This window comes from Eurytemora carolleeae, unplaced genomic scaffold (assembly GCF_000591075.1).
Source record: "Eurytemora carolleeae unplaced genomic scaffold, Eaff_2.0 scaffold522, whole genome shotgun sequence".
NCBI lineage: Eukaryota > Metazoa > Arthropoda > Copepoda > Calanoida > Temoridae > Eurytemora > Eurytemora carolleeae.
Genome location: NW_019396420.1, coordinates 161,559 through 177,924, shown reverse-complemented (window position 1 = coordinate 177,924; position 16,366 = coordinate 161,559). Strand labels below are relative to the sequence as shown.

Genomic DNA, 16,366 nt, shown 5'->3' with positions numbered 1-16,366 from the left:
ACAGGATAAGGAAAGAATCGATGTTTTTATAATTCCAAAAAAAGTTGTTTGGCGAAAGTGTCTGTCTGCTTGAGTTGCGCAGACATCGCGCTATTATCTCATCAAGGTGGCATGAAAGCTCTATTTTTCAGTTATTTCATGATGTAATTTTTTTCTTTCTTTTTGTTAGAACCACTTCTTTGAGTGTAAGTCGAAAATCGAGTTCCCGGATTTTTCAAATTTTTGATTCTTCACGTCTCATTTTCATTCGTTCATAAAGTATGAAAAAAAATATTTTTGATTTTTTTTAATCATAAGCTTTTAGTCTAAGGTTTCTTTTTTAACCAAAATGTTGGATCAGCGATCATTACTTTTGGAGCAAGATATGGGTACCTTCGTACGAACCTTGCCCAGACCACAAACGTATTTTTTTCAATTTTCTTTTTGAAATCAGTTGGTGCAATCCTTCAGCTCTCTTTTTTTCAACAAAACTTTCTTTATCTAACCCACCTAGGCACAAAAATAAAACAATCTGAATTTACGAGAATTTTTTTCAAAATTATCACTTTCATTAAGAATATTTTCAATGTAGAAATGATTTTTACGCCTGGGTGTTATTGATCCATTTTTATGATAGGTTACAAAAATTAAGTATTTAAACAGGCTAAATTGATGTAAGTTAATTTTAGGTGACTTTTTTGTGAGACCGGCTGTATGTAAATGTAAACAAGCGCATTTCCAAGGAATATAACATAAAAATCCAACGAGGTTATAGTGTATAGAGTGATGATGTATTCTAATCCTTTATTATAGGGGGATTCTGGCCTCACCTATAGTATATCATTATTAGTAAACAGATGTAGGTGTACAGTACAGCTGACCGAGCACACAGGTAGAGAACTATCATCCCCCGTGTGAAAATCCCATAAAATAAAGTGTACTGCAGTTTCTGGGAGAAATGTAAACATATACAATGCTCCCCGCAGGCTAGGTCACAGACTACACAGACTGCTTAAATCCTTTCACAGTGTGGGCTACGTAGGCCTAAGTTGACCCAGCACAACATGCTTCGTTTTTACTATAGGTTTTTTAGAGTGCCATCTCACGGCCACTTGTGGAGTATAATACTTTTAAAGAAATACTCCAATTTTTAACATGAAACATAGCATTTATGAATCAGTTTTTTTTGTAGATTTGTCTTTCGTATCCAAAGGATCCTTAAATATCCCTGAATACAGATGTTTGTTGATTGGTCGTGTACAGTACTTTATTATAATGTAAATATAGTAAATAGATTGACAACCTACTTGACTCCACCAGAGAAATACAAATCACAATGATGCGTATACTCACCTACAACAGACCTTATCCCTAGACAGGTCTTGGACCCATGTCCAATCCTCTGTGTCCTGTACCGGGTTATGACGTAGGCAAGGTACAGAAGCTAGAATCACTAGAATTGTATGACTACCATACCAGCTATTCCAGAACTCATGTAAGAGATGGAATTTTACTGTCCCTGGTTTTATAGGATGGATTTTGAATAACTTCATTTATAACATTTACACTTTACTTTACAACTGAGCCTATGGAAATCTCCCACTGATGTTGAATATTCAATTTTAAATAAAACTTAAAGATTTTGCATAAGGAGATACTTAGTTTTTGTGAATAAAATTATGTAACCTAGGAATGTAAAGGATATGTTCAATGTAAAGTATATGTTCAATGTAAAGGATATGTTCAATGTAAAGGGTATGTTTAATGTAAAGGATATGTTTAATGTAAAGTGTATGTTCAATGTAAAGGATATGTTCAATGTAAAGGGAATGTTCAATGTAAAGGATATGTTCAATGTAAAGGATATGTTCAATATAAAAGATATTTTCAATGTAAAGGATATGTTCAATGTAAAGGATATGTTCAATGTAAAGGATATGTTCAATGTTAAGGATATGTTCAATGTAAAGGATATGTTCAAAGTAAAGGATATGTTTAATGTAAAGGATATGTTTAATGTAAAGGATATGTTCAATGTAAAGGATATGTTCAATGTAAAAGATATGTTCAATGTAAAGGATATGTTCAATGTAAAGGATATGTTTAATGTAAAGGATATGTTCAATATAAAAGTTATGTTCAATGTAAAGGATATGTTCAATGTAAAGGAAATGTTCAATGTAAAGGATATGTTCAATGTAAAGGATATGTTTAATGTAAAGGATATGTTTAATGTAAAGGAAATGTTTAATGTAAAGGGATAAGGTACAGCGATGTTTTTTGCACAGGCATAACCAGCACTTACACCTGAAAAACCTATATATAAAACAGACTCAATATGTTAATTTTATTAAAACTGAAAAAATCTAGGATGGCCATTTTAGGTATACTGAGAATACTGAAAGTTGTAAAAAAATGTTTTTTAAAAAGCAAAAGGGTTTCGTTGGGGTCAACAGATGGGTCAGTCTGCTAAACAATCCACCGATGATTTCAAGGATGTACAAAGATTGTAAGATTTAAGACTAAAACTTTCCAGAAGAAATTCTGTGCCAGTACATTTTTCGAAGCTTATTATTAATATAATACAATACTGCTCGATTGTTTATATAATACAATACTGCTCGATTGTTTATATAATACAATACTGCTCGATTATTTATATAATACAATACTGCTCGATTGTTAATATAATACAATACTGCTCGATTGTTAATATAATACAATACTGCTCGATTTTTACGCACATCTTGGTTCGAAGGGCTGCCTCTCTTGTCCTATCTGTGTAATCGCAAATACAGGGAGTGGTCATTAAAATGGCAAACCTAATATCTGATTTTTTTTAGAAATAGAAACATCTTATCAATTAAACATTCAAGTTTAGAGTACACTCCTTCATTCCTCATTATAAGCTCTGATATTTCGAGAATGTGGCCTTTTTACTGGTAATCATTAAGACATTAATTTATCGCTTCTAAAACTGGTTTTTAAAAATAATTCTTCAGAAGCAATGTTAAATCTGCCGCATAAAGAAATTAAAGACTCATCAGAACAAACTGCAGATTTTTCTCAAGTCAGAGTTGCAGCTGCAGATGTAGATATTTTTTTAAATATATCTTAAGTTTGGTTTTGGTGTTTTCCTGGTATTAATACCAAACTTCACGATGAACGTTTATCAGGTTTTTGCCAATTTCTTCTTTTGAAATGAAGCCAAAAAGCAAGTGCGATAAATGTACATGTAGGATATAAAAAAGTATAAAAAATAAGCTAGCAAGGTATTAGGTTTTACAATCAAAAACTTTTAAACAGGGAAACCATCATGGTTCTTTAAATATCTAGGGCGACTGTAAAAAGGACCCTCTTTTTTTTGAAAACTTATTATTTTCATTTTTGGTTTCTCTACAAAAGTGGCCTGCGCATTTCTTGCTTCAGAGACAATGGATAAATTATCAGAATTAAGACACTTTTCAAGTTTTCTTCCAAAGTATTGACCAGAAGATATCAACAAATGAGTCGGGGAAATGTTAGTCAAAAAGCGGTAAAAAACGTAATCTTTAATTTATTTTCGGCAGTTTCATTCTATCGTATTTTAACAGGTTTTATTTCTTCAATGAACAAAATACAGAGATTGTAACATTCGGAATCATTTTAATCATTTCTTTGCTCATGAATCTCCGAATATTACTCAATAGTATAAAGTTCCATGAAGGTTTAAAGTTATGATACAAGTTTATTTATAAGATAAATGTATCAACATTGTTAGTCACAAAAAAGCGCCACCAGAATATGTACAAATTACAATTGAAAATTGTTCTCCTAGATTTAAGATACCAAGGATAAATCAAGATTGGTATTTCACCTTCATCTTCTCCTCTCTTCTCACGGCGTAGTATTTTCTCCAGACTAGCTGGATCACACGGACAGCCTTGATCTCCCTAAGAAAGATTGGTTTAATTTGAAACCATTTTCCCTTCATAAGTTAGTTTTAAGCTACTCGTAAAACTATCATCTTTATCATCTTAATCATTTAATCAATTCCGCATAATATTGCTCTTCCGATTTCACAACTTTATGGAAACCACTCTTTGTTTGCAGTAATTAAATCAAAAATAGATAGAAGCGATGATATTAAAATTTCTGCACAGTATCTGACAATGAAATATCTAAAAATCTAGACTAAATGTTTTAAATGTTTACATTGCAATGATTTGATAGAACCCGAAAACCCCGAATGAGAGATAAAGAAGAAAGTATTTTCTTGTTGTGGTTGAGAACATAGTTTAACCTTTTATTCGTGTTTATTACGCATTACACAATTATTTACCTAGGTTTAACCCACATTTTTTTAACACAATGAAAAATTTGTCAAAATCGGTTCAGCCGTTTATACGTTTATTGGATGAAAATTTATCAACAGTGAAACAGACAGACAAGCTAAATAGATATGTATACACTTAGAAAATAGAGGTAGTGAATAGAAATTTCTAAACTTAATGAATGGTTGAAAGATAATTTTTTAAACTATGATAAAAATGAAATAGATGTTCAATTTGCAATTAAAAACAATTCTAATTTTAAGATATTTTAAATTGATCCTGAAAATTTTTCCAAATCCAACCCTAACCTTCAATTACTGCAGTGTACGCATGACTCGTAACTAATATACAGTCTGTAATTAGTATAGTAAAGCATGATCAATCTTATTTCTTACGTTTCATTCTATCACTATTTAGAGAGATCAAATCATTTAAAACATATTTTTATCTTTACGACGTTTTTTTTGTGTGCAGAATTGTCCAAACTCCAACAGAGAGGAAAAGGATTATATCTAGTAAGATGGTTTAGCTGAGTAGAGAGGAAAAGGATTGTATCTAGTAGGATAGTTTAGCTGAGTAGAGAGGAAAGGATTGTATCTAGTAGGATAGTTTAGCTCAGTAGAGAGTAAAAGGATTGTATCTAGTAGGATAGTTTAGCTGAGTAGAGAGGAAAAGGATTGTATCTAGTAGGATAGTTTAGCTGAGCATAGAGAGGAAAGGATTGTATCTAGTAGGATAGTTTAGCTGAGTAGAGAGGAAAGGATTGTATCTAGTAGGATAGTTTAGCTGAGTAGAGAGGAAAAGGATTGTATCTAGTAGGATAGTTTTGCTCGGTGAAGAGGAAAGGATTGTATCTAGTAGGATAGTTTAGCTTGGTAGAGAGGAAAGTATTGTATCTAGATAGGATAGTTCAGCTGGGTAGAAGGTTTAGGATCTATCTAGTAGGATAGTTTAGCTGGGTAGTTGGTTTAGGATTGTATCTAGTAGGATGGTTTAGCTGGGTAGTTGGTTTTGGATTGTATCTAGTAGGATAGTTTAGCTGGGTAGTTGGTTTAGGATTATATCTAGTAGGATAGTTTAGCTGGGTAGTTGGTTTAGGATTATATCTAGTAGGATAGTTTAGCTCGGTAGTTGGTTTAGGATTGTATCTAGTAGGATAGTTTAGCTCGGTAGTTGGTTTAGGATTGTATCTAGTGGGATAGTTTTGCTGGGTAGATAGGTAAGGATTGTATCTAGTAGGATAGTTTAGCTTCGTAGTTGGTTTAGGATTATATCTAGTAGGATAGTTTAGCTCGGTAGTTGGTTTAGGATTGTGTCTAATAGGATAGTTTAGCTGTGTAGTTGGTTTAGGATTGTATCTAGTAGGATAGTTTAGCTGGGTAGAGAGGAAAGGATTGTATTAGCTTGGTATAGAGGGGAAAGGTGTAATGAAAGCAATCATGAAGTCTGCTACAAGGCTAGGATTGTATTCTCTCCGAGGTTGAGGATTGAGGCAGTTACTGCATGACTACTGAGAATAATATAACTGTTTGGTTACAAAGAACTTACTTCAGTTAGTTACACGTTGTACAAAAAATGGATAAAAGAAAAATAAAAGTTTTATATATATATATAAAATAACTTTTCTATATCAAGCTAAAATATCCTACTAGATATTATATATAAGGTTATTTTAACTTTTTTGTAGAAATATTTGATTTCGTTGAATTCCTTAATTTATTTATCTATTTAGGAAACCCTGTTCTGTACATCCATCTAGATGCAATTTTATCTGTACCCCGCATTCCATTTATTTTACTAATATTCATTTCTTTCTCCATATGCACCTAGATATCTAAATTTCAATAAAACGTTTTTAATCTATGTTTCTACATACGCATCTAGAACTCTAATGTATTCAGTTCAGAAGTTCTAAATTTAACGAGAACGAAACGTTTTTTTTTACAGTGAGACCCATACAACTGTGGAATTAAACGACTTAATTATACTCAAGTTTTGAGTTTAAATAGTTTAGTGAAGATGAAACACGTGACTACTTAATCAGCTCGTTTTCGAGTCACTGATAACTATTTGCTTTAATTCACTGTCGTCAAATACACGTAAGATTTGTCTCAAATGCCATCTTTTTATTTCACTGTTTTATGGGTCTCTCTGTACGAAATAAATACGCTATCTATGAAAATGCTACACTATAAAACGCTACCCTGAAAAAACGCTACTCAGCAAAAACGCTACCTAGGCTATAATTCGCTACAAATTTTTTGACTACTTCTGTTTTTGTCTTTAATTTTAAGTTCATTTCAAATTCATAATGTTGAAGAAATAAATAGATTTGAATAATTCACAGGCTAGGGGATATTTTATATTCTAAATGCTCAGAGATTTCAAAACAGGGATCCCATATAAAGCATATCTTTGTCCAATTAAGTTGAGAAACAACATGAAGACAGTACTAGTTTACGAATTCACCAGTTTCACGCATTCTATTTCCTATAAGTTCATCTTCATTTATCCAGATAATTCTCTCTGTTTCCAATCGCTCTCTAGAAGGTTGAGATCTAATAGAATTATGGACGAACTAACTGATTAACAAAACTACAAAACATACAGGGTGTCCCACATCAAATTGGACGTCGTCAATGGGTCTAAATTACAATTTGGGGGACAAATCAGAAAATTTAAGAAGAATGGTTTATTTTGACAAATTTAATAGGGCTATTAGAATTTTTTTTGCAGAAAATGCTATATTTTTTCGAGTATTAAAAGTGTATTTTGGCGCTAAAGATTGGAGATAATCTAATATGATATGGGACGCTCTGTACAGTTTCCAACAGAAGAAGTTATTGCTAGTGTCAATGAAAAATAAAATCCGGGTTTTGATCATCTAGATGTTCAGCCTTTTTTTCATGCTTCTTGAAGTTGTAAAAATCCACCAGTTTGCTGTCCAGACTGAGACAATCAGATATGACAAAAGGACTTTTATTCTTGTATTGATAAATTTTTTTAAAATTTATTAAGAATCTAGCAACAGAAACCGAAGTTACAGCTATTGCAACTCTGCGAACTCTGATAAACTAGACCTACTGTCTTCTTTTTCTTAGTATATATTTAGTCCATTTTAATATTCTTTTTGAAGTTTGCAGTATTTGCGGGTTTTCAATATCACAAATACTTTCCCGAACTCCGAACAGGGTGCGGGATCTGTCTTTTTTTCGATCTCTAGATTGCTTTTTAGTTATATTAGTTGTAGGAGAGGAAACAGTTGGACTAAACAGTGGACAGGTTTGCTTATTGGAGTCATATATTACAAAAACCGTCCAGAACCATCAACAAATTTTAATGCTTATCTAAACATTGTATAAATATAAAAAGTATCTATTGTGTGGTGACCGCCAGCTTGTAAGGGAGGCCCGGGAAGGGGGTGCGGACTGCGGAGTTTCGATTCCTTCTAATTGAATTAAAATTTTTTTGCTTTATCCAAATCATAAACAATATTTTTCGTTTGAAAATAGTGAATTTAGCCTTGTTAGCGTTTTTGTAGTGTAGCGTTTTCATAGAGTAGGGTTTTTGTAGGGTAGCGTTTAAACAGATACCCCCCCCCCCACCCACTCAGCGTAAAAGGGAGATCCTAATGCGCATAATTTTGGTTTCTAAACACGCATTAAACCTTTGACCGGCCCCTTGAGGACCTGGACTACGCATCCAGTAGTAATAGTTGTATCCTAATCCTTGGGTATTGATAGTTGTTGTTTAGAGAAGGAATCAAGAAGAACTATTCAGGTTGATATATTCTACTTTTTATTAGAAACAATGTGTAAATGCGATTGCTTCGATTATTGCTGTAGCAAGTAAGGGTTTCATTTATGGTTTTTGATCAATTCTCTCTCTAAAATATCTTTCGAATTTTCTGTTTAGTTTGGTGAATCGAAGATTCCACAGTTTAGATAACTTATCAGAAAACACCAAAGGTGAGTTAATTTTCATTAAAGTTTATTCTTATAATGTTTTTTTGAGTGTGAAAATTTCTCTCTTTTCCTTGGATTTAACCATTTTAAGCTTAAAAAATTCTTTGACGTTTCAAATCTTATAAAACCATTAGGGGTGTATAAAATTCTTTTTCCCTCCTTGGGGGAGGGGAAGGGAAGGAAAAGATAAAAGAAGAAGGGAAAGTAAAAGGGGGAAAATGATAAGAAAAGGGGAAGATAAAAGTAAAGGAAAATGGGAAGGGTAACAGCGATAAAAAGGGAAGAATGGGAAAGGTAGGAAGGGGGAAGGGAAGGATGTGGATAGGCGGGAAAGGAGATAGGTTGGGAAAGAGATAGGTAGGGAAGAGAAAAAGTAGGGACGGGGAAGGTTGGGGTGGAAAGGGGAAGGTTCCAAGGGATTGAGGAAGGTTGAAAGGGAAAGAGGAATATTGGGAACTATACGGAAGGGACAGGGAAGGGAAGTAGAAGGGGAACGTAAGAGGAAGGCAGCGTAGATAGGGAAGGGGAACGCAGGGTAAGGGTAAGGGTAAGGTAGAGAATCGATGGAAGGTTGGCAGATAAAAAAGTGAAGGAAAGGGGAATATAGTGAAGGGAAGGGCTGGAGCTCTTTACCTCTACATAACTACATAACTTTATCTAAAATCAGAGATTTTCCTAAATAATTTTCCCCAATAGTTATATTGCAGCAAAACAATACCATACCATACAATACAGTATAAAAAATTGCGCCATTTATGCTTTTTGAGAAATGCATCATTTTAGGGGTTATTATGCACTGCAATATAAATATTAAAAAAAGGTTTTGTTATCTAATTTGGGAAAGAAAATCAAAAAAAATTTAAGGGGGCGGGGAAAAGAATAAAAAAATTGGAATTACATAAACCCCTGAAAATCATACGTTCAGTCCCTTTTTTACATTCAACTCTCTCTATTACACTTTAGGCCCTTTTAACTACTATTCACTACTGTGCCCTTTTAACCTAGGACTTTGTTTGCAAGCTTTCTTTTAGTTAAATTATATTTATTTATATTTTTTTGGAGTCAGAAAATAAATATTTTCATTTAAAGAAATTAAATTCTTAAATTTTTGAATTTTTCTAATCCCCTATATCTTAGCCACCTTCGATGTAAACTTTTGATAGTTCAAACTTAGATTATTTGAGAATTCCCAGTATCAAAGGTTTGTGACATTGGGTTGCAAAGTTAAAAGGATTAAAAAATCAAATTTGTGGCAAAAACTCAATTCCTTTACTGGTAAAGTTTAAAGACAAAAACACGGATCTCTTCGCGCGCTCTGTCGATGTTAATTAGACAAAGGTTTAAAGATAACAATAGAGAATCGGACATGCAACTCTATAAATAAAGAATCGTGATAGGTTTAAATCGAGTTTTATTAATCTCTTGTTTTGCTTGCTCAGGTGTACAAAGAAGACACGTTCAGTGGGACAGAAATATTTGTTCTCCTCCCCAGATTGTATCCAGGTAGGTTAAATATTTCTTCCCAAAATGTATCTTTGTTTAATATTTCTCCCCAGATTATATCCGGGTAGGTTTAATATTTCTCCTCAGATTATATCCAGGTAGGTTAAATATTTCTCCCCAGATTGTATCCAGGTAGGTTTAATATTTCTCCCCAGATTATATCCGGGTAGCTTTAATATTTCTCCCCAGATTGTATCCAGGTAGGTTTAATATTTCTCCCCAGATTACATCCAGGAAGGTTAAATATTTCTCCCCAGATTTTATCTACGTGGTTTAATATTTCTCTCCACATTATATCCAGGTAGGTCCTAATATTTCTCCCCAGATTGTATCCAAGTAGGCGTAATATTTCTCTCCAGATTGTATCCAGCTAAGTTTAATATTTCTCCCCAGATTATATCCAGGTAGTCTTAATATTTCTCCCCAGATTATATCTAGGTAAGTTTAATATTTCTCCCCAGATTATATCCAGGTAGGTTAATATTTCTCTCAGATTATATCTAGGTAGGTTTAATATTTCTCCCCAGATTATATCCGGGTAGGTTTAATATTTATTCCCAGATTTTATCCAGGTAGGTTTAATATTTCTCTTAATATTGTATCCAGGTAGGTTTAATATTTCTTCACAGATTGTCGAAGTTTTACAAGCTTAGCTCTAAATCCTTCAAAAGATAATCTCAATTTTCTAGGGAGAAACCTTTACAGTATCCAACTAGCACCTGGAGAACTAAACCAGAGAGAAGATCCCGTCCTCTGATACAGTCTTTATCCATTCAACCTTATCATAAAGACTGTTTGCAAGAAGGAACCCGGAGAAGAGAAGACAGGAGAGCATCCTTCCCAACCGAACCAAGGAGAACTCCAGTACGAGTAGTTAACAAGAACAAATATCACGGAGATTGTTTATCTGAGACCCAAGGATCTAAATATGTAAACCGTAAGGCACCACATCCAACTCTTCCAAGAAAACCTCTGGTTACTGTTCATAGTTTTGAAGGATTCCACTCTGCCTGCAATATCAAAGCAAACAAAATTCGTGCTAGAAGTTGCTCTGCTCCAACCCAACCCAGAGAACCAATTGTGAGGAGTATAGAGCCGGGAAGGTTTCATTCTAGATGCTACCTAGAACCTAACCCTGTTACTACCAGTGCTTTGGTCCCATCTCCAACAGTACCTAGAGTGCCGGAGGAGAGAAGAGTCCAACCAGGAAAATTCCATTCTTTGTGCTTTAGAGAAGTGACTCGAACCGAAACCAAGAAAAGAGTTCCAGCTCCGACTGTTCCTAAACCAACCCTAGAGAAGAGTTTTATACCTGGACGATATCACGCTAATTGCTATACACTAGCCTAAAACCTATCTCCGAGAAATATGGATCCAAACCCAATCCAAGATATTCAAAACATCAAGTTATTAGAAACAACTTCCTCTGAAGAAGATTTGGCAAGCTCAGGGGTAGAAGATAAGACTTCAAAGCACAAGGTTAGCTCGACAGATAGATATCATGAATCCTGTCTCAAGGAATGTGACCATCCTTCTCACATGAAGAAAGGGGCAGCTTCTGCCAACGTTCACAAGGTTCAAAAGGAGAAGGTTTTCCATCCTGATAAATATCATGAATCTTGGCTAAAAGATTGTAAACATATAACTGAGGAGAATGTCCATGTCCACAGCTGGAAGGAACCTTCCCCAACGGTTCCAAGAAAGTCTCCGGTTTGTGAACATACCACTTCTAGGTTCCATGAACACTGTATGGACAGAAGCAGTTCTCCGTTTGAAGGCGACATTTCACATCATGATTTATATAGAGTTCTTTCTCCAACCATCCACAAGGTTCCAAAGGAGAAGGTTTTCCACCCAGATAAATATCATGAATCCTGTCTCAAGGAAAGCAAATGTTCTGCTATCGGAGATAATGTTCATGTTCACAGCTGGAAAACCCCTCCGCCGACGGTTTCAAGAAAATCTCCGGACCGTAAACATTCAACATCAAAGTTTCATGAACATTGTACAGATCGAAGCAGTTCCCCATTTGATGAAGATTTCTCCGATCATACTAATACTAGGAAATTTAAATTCATCTCTCCAGCAGAGCACAGAATTCCAAAAGAAAGGGTTCTCCATCCTGATAAATATCATGAATCCTGTCTCAAGGAATGTGACCACTGTCATCGTATGAAGAAGGGGTTGGTTTCTCCGACCATTCACAAGATTCCCAAAGAGAAGGTTTTCCATCCTGATAAATATCATGAATCCTGTCTCAAGGAATGTGATCACTCTCATCATATGGAGAAGGGATTGGTGTCTCCGACCATTCACAAGGTTCCCAAAGAGAAGGTTTTCCATCCTGATAAATATCATGAATCCTGTCTCAAGGAATGTGATCACTCTCATCATATGGAGAAGGGATTGGTGTCTCCGACCGTGCACAAGGTTCCAAAAGAGAAGGTTTTCCATCCTGATAAATATCATGAATCCTGTCTCAAAGAATGTGACCATCCATATCATATAAAGAAGGGATTGGTGTCTCCGACCATTCACAAGGTTCCCATAGAGAAGGTTTTCCATCCTGATAAATATCATGAATCCTGTCTCAAGGAATGTGAACATACTGAGGAGAATGTCCATGTCCACAGCTGGAAGGAACCTCCCCCAACTGTTCCAAGAGAACATGTTGAGAGGAAGCATTGTGAATCTATGTATCATGAAAATTGCCAGCATAAGGAAGAGGAACCCGAATACCAAGGACCGAGAGAGAAACAATTATTTCTCTAATATTTTATATATTTGTATTTTGTGAGATCTATAATCATAAACTTTCATGTTACTGCAGTACAAAGTTTAGTATCCCCGCTTCCAAACTAGCATTAATCATTTTTATAAATAATGACAATAATATTATAAAAATAAATTTATACTTTTAACAAACTATTTATATATTTACTAGGATAGCAAAGTTTAGTTGAAAGATGTAAACTAAAGTTTTAAGATTTTATTCCGACGAGTATTAAATACAAAAATGATCTACAAAATGCGTCCCTTCGTTTATAATTTTATTTTTTAATTCTAAAAGAAAGAAAGAAAGGTTCCTCGAACTAATTGAACCTAAATTGAGAACCTGAAAACTCGGGAATAGAAATACGACTTTTATTTTCAAGTAATGATTTTAAAAATTCCAATGAACATGAGACACAGCAATTGTGATGTATAAACAGACCTATTTTATCTAATAAGTGATTTAAATGGTTCATGGTTAATAGGGTTTCCAGTCGGAATTCCGTTGCGCGGAATTACTACGCGCAACCGTTCTGGAATTGCACGGAGTTTAGAGGGTTTTATCTTTGCAACCTGGTGGTATAAACCTTTGATATTTCAAACTTAGATTATTCAATCTAACAGAATTCTTAGTTTGAAATATCTAAAGTATACAACATAGGGGTTGCAAAGATATAGGGCTTTGAAAATCAGAGTTTGTGGCAAAGACTCAATTCCTTTTCAAATGTTTAATGATTTGTTCGAAACATTTTTGCTCTTATTAATTTCTTTTGTTGTCACTCTGTGGTTTGTGACTCAAGTATTGTCATTTCCGACTCTTTTGTCGTTTTGTAAGAATTCATTTTCTTATAAATGTACAACTAGAGTCTATAAAGTCGTCTTCCTATTCTAAAGTTCACTGGTTCTCACAATACTTAATTGCTTCGGATAATTAAAAAATTCTTTGAATATATAATAGGCATTATAGCATAAAGAGCCAGTCATGAAAACCTCTCTTTTATTGGCTGTGATATATTTTGAAAATAATACAATAGTCACATTTGAGCACATATTTTGTGCCTTTTTAGATATCTTTTACTGTGAATGAACAATAATATGAGTGATTACTTTCTTTGCATAACAAAGATATTATATTTTTTATTCATAATACTGAGAATTTATCATATAGCTTGAAAAAGTTTTTTTTCCACATTATTTTGGATTGAGCGTTTTGCTTGCTAGGCTCATGCTGATAGATTTTATAAGTTCATCAGCTGACGCAGTGTTTGTGTTGATTCTACCAAGTAGGTGAGTGTGACGAGATCCATGAGTTCGTAGTTTTGCCGCTAGCTGTCTCTGTAGTTGGGAAATATATACTGCTGTTCCCTCCAGAATCTCATCCTAATTAAGAAATACAGATTATAAAAGAAAGATTAATGCAGAATTTATCTTTATAATAGATAAATCCTTATTTACATGTGATTACCAAGAATCTGACTTAACTCTGATTATAGTGTACATTCTAGAATTTGAAAATTCTTTCGCTTCTTCTATCTAACTTAATAACGAAACAGCTGTAAGTTGTACACAGCATAGTCGTCTCTTGTGTTTCATCCTCAGTGAGCTATGCTGTCTTTTGTATTAACTTAAACACCTTAAGATTTAAGATACCAGTAATAAGGTATATAGAAATAAACGATTATCAATAAATCAATTAACCTCCTTAACCAAAGGAATAGAATTTTCCAACAAAATCGGATTTTCTAATCCCAATTGTTTGCCACTCAATATGTATTAGACCTTTGAAATCTCAAACTTTCAATTCTGTTTTATCAAGTTTTCTAAGTTTGAAATATCAAAGGCTTACACCATCAGGTTGATAATACATAGAGATATAAAAATTAACTCACCATTTCATTTTCTTTATTCTTGAGAGCAGGAACCATACTCTCAAGTTTTACGAGTTCTCTCTCCATACTTCTCATCCTGCAATCAAACCAGATTTAAATGTCCGCGGACTTAAACATTGTACTGCCTTGATCAGTATTTGAGGAATCAATTATATTTTAATTATCAATTATATTTAAATTATTTTGAAAGGGAAATAGTTTCTAAGTTTAGGATTTATCATAACGAAAGCACTGGTTCAGGGTTTGGCGGATAGTTCCCGAAGAACAGTTCCGGTTTTAGAACTAATCCTCAAGGAATAATAATTCCAGGGTTTAGAGTTAATCCTATAAAAGTAAGGTGAGGGTTTGAATTAATCTAAAAATATGAACTGTTCTTTAGGTTTAGGATTAATTCTTAAGGAGCATCATAGTCCCTTAGGATTACGTTTATTCATGTGTAGGAAACATTCCTAATAAGAATGCTCCAAGGTTCAGAATTAATCCTTGAAGAAAAGCTGTTTTTAAAGGATTACGAGTTAATCCTTAAAGAAGAAAGTTCTTAAGTTAGGAAAATAAAATTTATGCATTTTGAAAGGTTTGATGCCCCTGAACAATTAATTCTGAACGAAAAAGGTTCTTCTGAAAAATAATGTGGAAGATATCGTCGTTTGTTCTAGCTTCCAAAGTGTTTCATTCTAAAATTTTCCCTTTTTTTTAGAGAAATAAGAATTTAAATGATCAATTTTCAAAGAGAAAAACATGGATATCTCATTCGATCTTGATCAGATAAAGTTGTATGGGTACCGTTGTGAACTGGACATTCTATTCTTCAAAAAGATGGTCACTTGAAATTACAATGACAGTTATGTGAGCCGTATATTAACTACCTGTTCTAATTGTCTGATGAATCTAACTTATTGGAAATCTCTGGCTGACGAGGTTCACTGTGTAAGGTTGAGCTCCGGGTCCTGTGTATCCGACGAGTGTGTGAGACGTATTGAATCTGCATGAAGGAGAGGGATTCCCCGCCCCATCATCCTAGTTTCACACCTGGAACCATCAAACCAATCCTTACGATCCACTCTATCCTCTCAATAACATGAAGAAGGGGAAGGGGGGGGGCGGGTACACACAAATTAATAAATATTATATTTCAAAAAGATTAGATTTTGTCTCTTTAGATTTGAAGCGTCAGAAATCCTTTGTTACCGGTGTTCAGTTTTTAACATGTTTGAACAGGATTTAAGATGTGATCTGAACAAATGTTTCCAAGTGTTAAGTAGATTTGTCTGAATATTTCTACATGTTCAAGATTGGGTCTAAATAAATTGATCTGGTATCAACTCTAGGTTAGTATAAAGTGTAGTATGGGCATGTGTGGGAGATTTCTTGGAAACTAAGCACAAAGGTTTCTCAGCTGAACCTAATCTCATCATTTAAACTACTTGAGGTATATTTAAACTCCCAGAAATTGTATACATGCTGTGTATAAGGTTGAGAGGTATTGTTTTCTCATTTAAACCGTTCGAGATGATTCTCCGGTTCAGCGGAATATCAGGTTTTGTGGACGTGTGTCCGTCTCACTCCGTTCCAATACCCACACTTCCTAATTTACAATACATCCCACTCAATATTATATATTTACTCTTTTCCATAATTTAGTCTCCCCCCCCTCCTCCTTCCAGTCTCGTCACACCTGTTTTTTTATATCTAATTTTTCAGACAAAATACATAATAAAGTTTTTTATTTTGACATTATTACACGAGTTGTCTGAGTTTAAGAGGTGGAAAGCAAACATATGCAAATACTAGGTCAACAATTTTTCTTGTTTGATCTATGAAACTTGAAAAATTCAATAGCGATAGGTTTGTTATAAAATGAAAATAATTTCTGACACCAGAAACTTGATTATTATTCCATTGCTTAAATTGTGTAGATGCGCAAAAACTCAAATGTTTTAATATG

General features: G+C 34.0%; 1 protein-coding gene and 1 long non-coding RNA gene across 4 annotated transcripts; one reads left to right on the top strand and one right to left on the bottom strand.

The window, feature by feature from the left end:
- The first annotated feature begins 7,737 nt into the window (after positions 1–7,737).
- On the top strand, positions 7,738–12,736 carry LOC111702970 (carboxypeptidase Y). Of its 3 annotated transcripts, none has more exons than XM_023474799.1 (4): positions 7,738–8,072; positions 8,208–8,260; positions 9,697–9,760; positions 10,450–12,736. In XM_023474799.1, exon 4 carries the CDS (start codon positions 11,129–11,131, stop codon positions 12,530–12,532), a length of 1,404 nt encoding a protein of 467 aa, XP_023330567.1. In that variant the 5' UTR covers positions 7,738–8,072; positions 8,208–8,260; positions 9,697–9,760; positions 10,450–11,128; the 3' UTR covers positions 12,533–12,736. The 3 variants fall into 3 exon arrangements, with proteins under 3 accessions (XP_023330567.1, XP_023330568.1, XP_023330569.1); XM_023474800.1 differs by lacking the exon at positions 7,738–8,072 and adding an exon at positions 8,096–8,140; XM_023474801.1 differs by lacking the exons at positions 7,738–8,072; positions 8,208–8,260; positions 9,697–9,760 and adding an exon at positions 10,356–10,366.
- An 892-nt stretch (positions 12,737–13,628) lies between these two features.
- Positions 13,629–15,458, bottom strand: LOC111702969 (uncharacterized). Its single transcript, XR_002765529.1, has 3 exons — positions 15,288–15,458; positions 14,422–14,497; positions 13,629–13,912 (listed from the first exon to the last, which is right to left on the bottom strand). It is a non-coding gene; the product is annotated as an uncharacterized LOC111702969 (long non-coding RNA).
- Between the last annotated feature and the right edge of the window lie 908 nt (positions 15,459–16,366).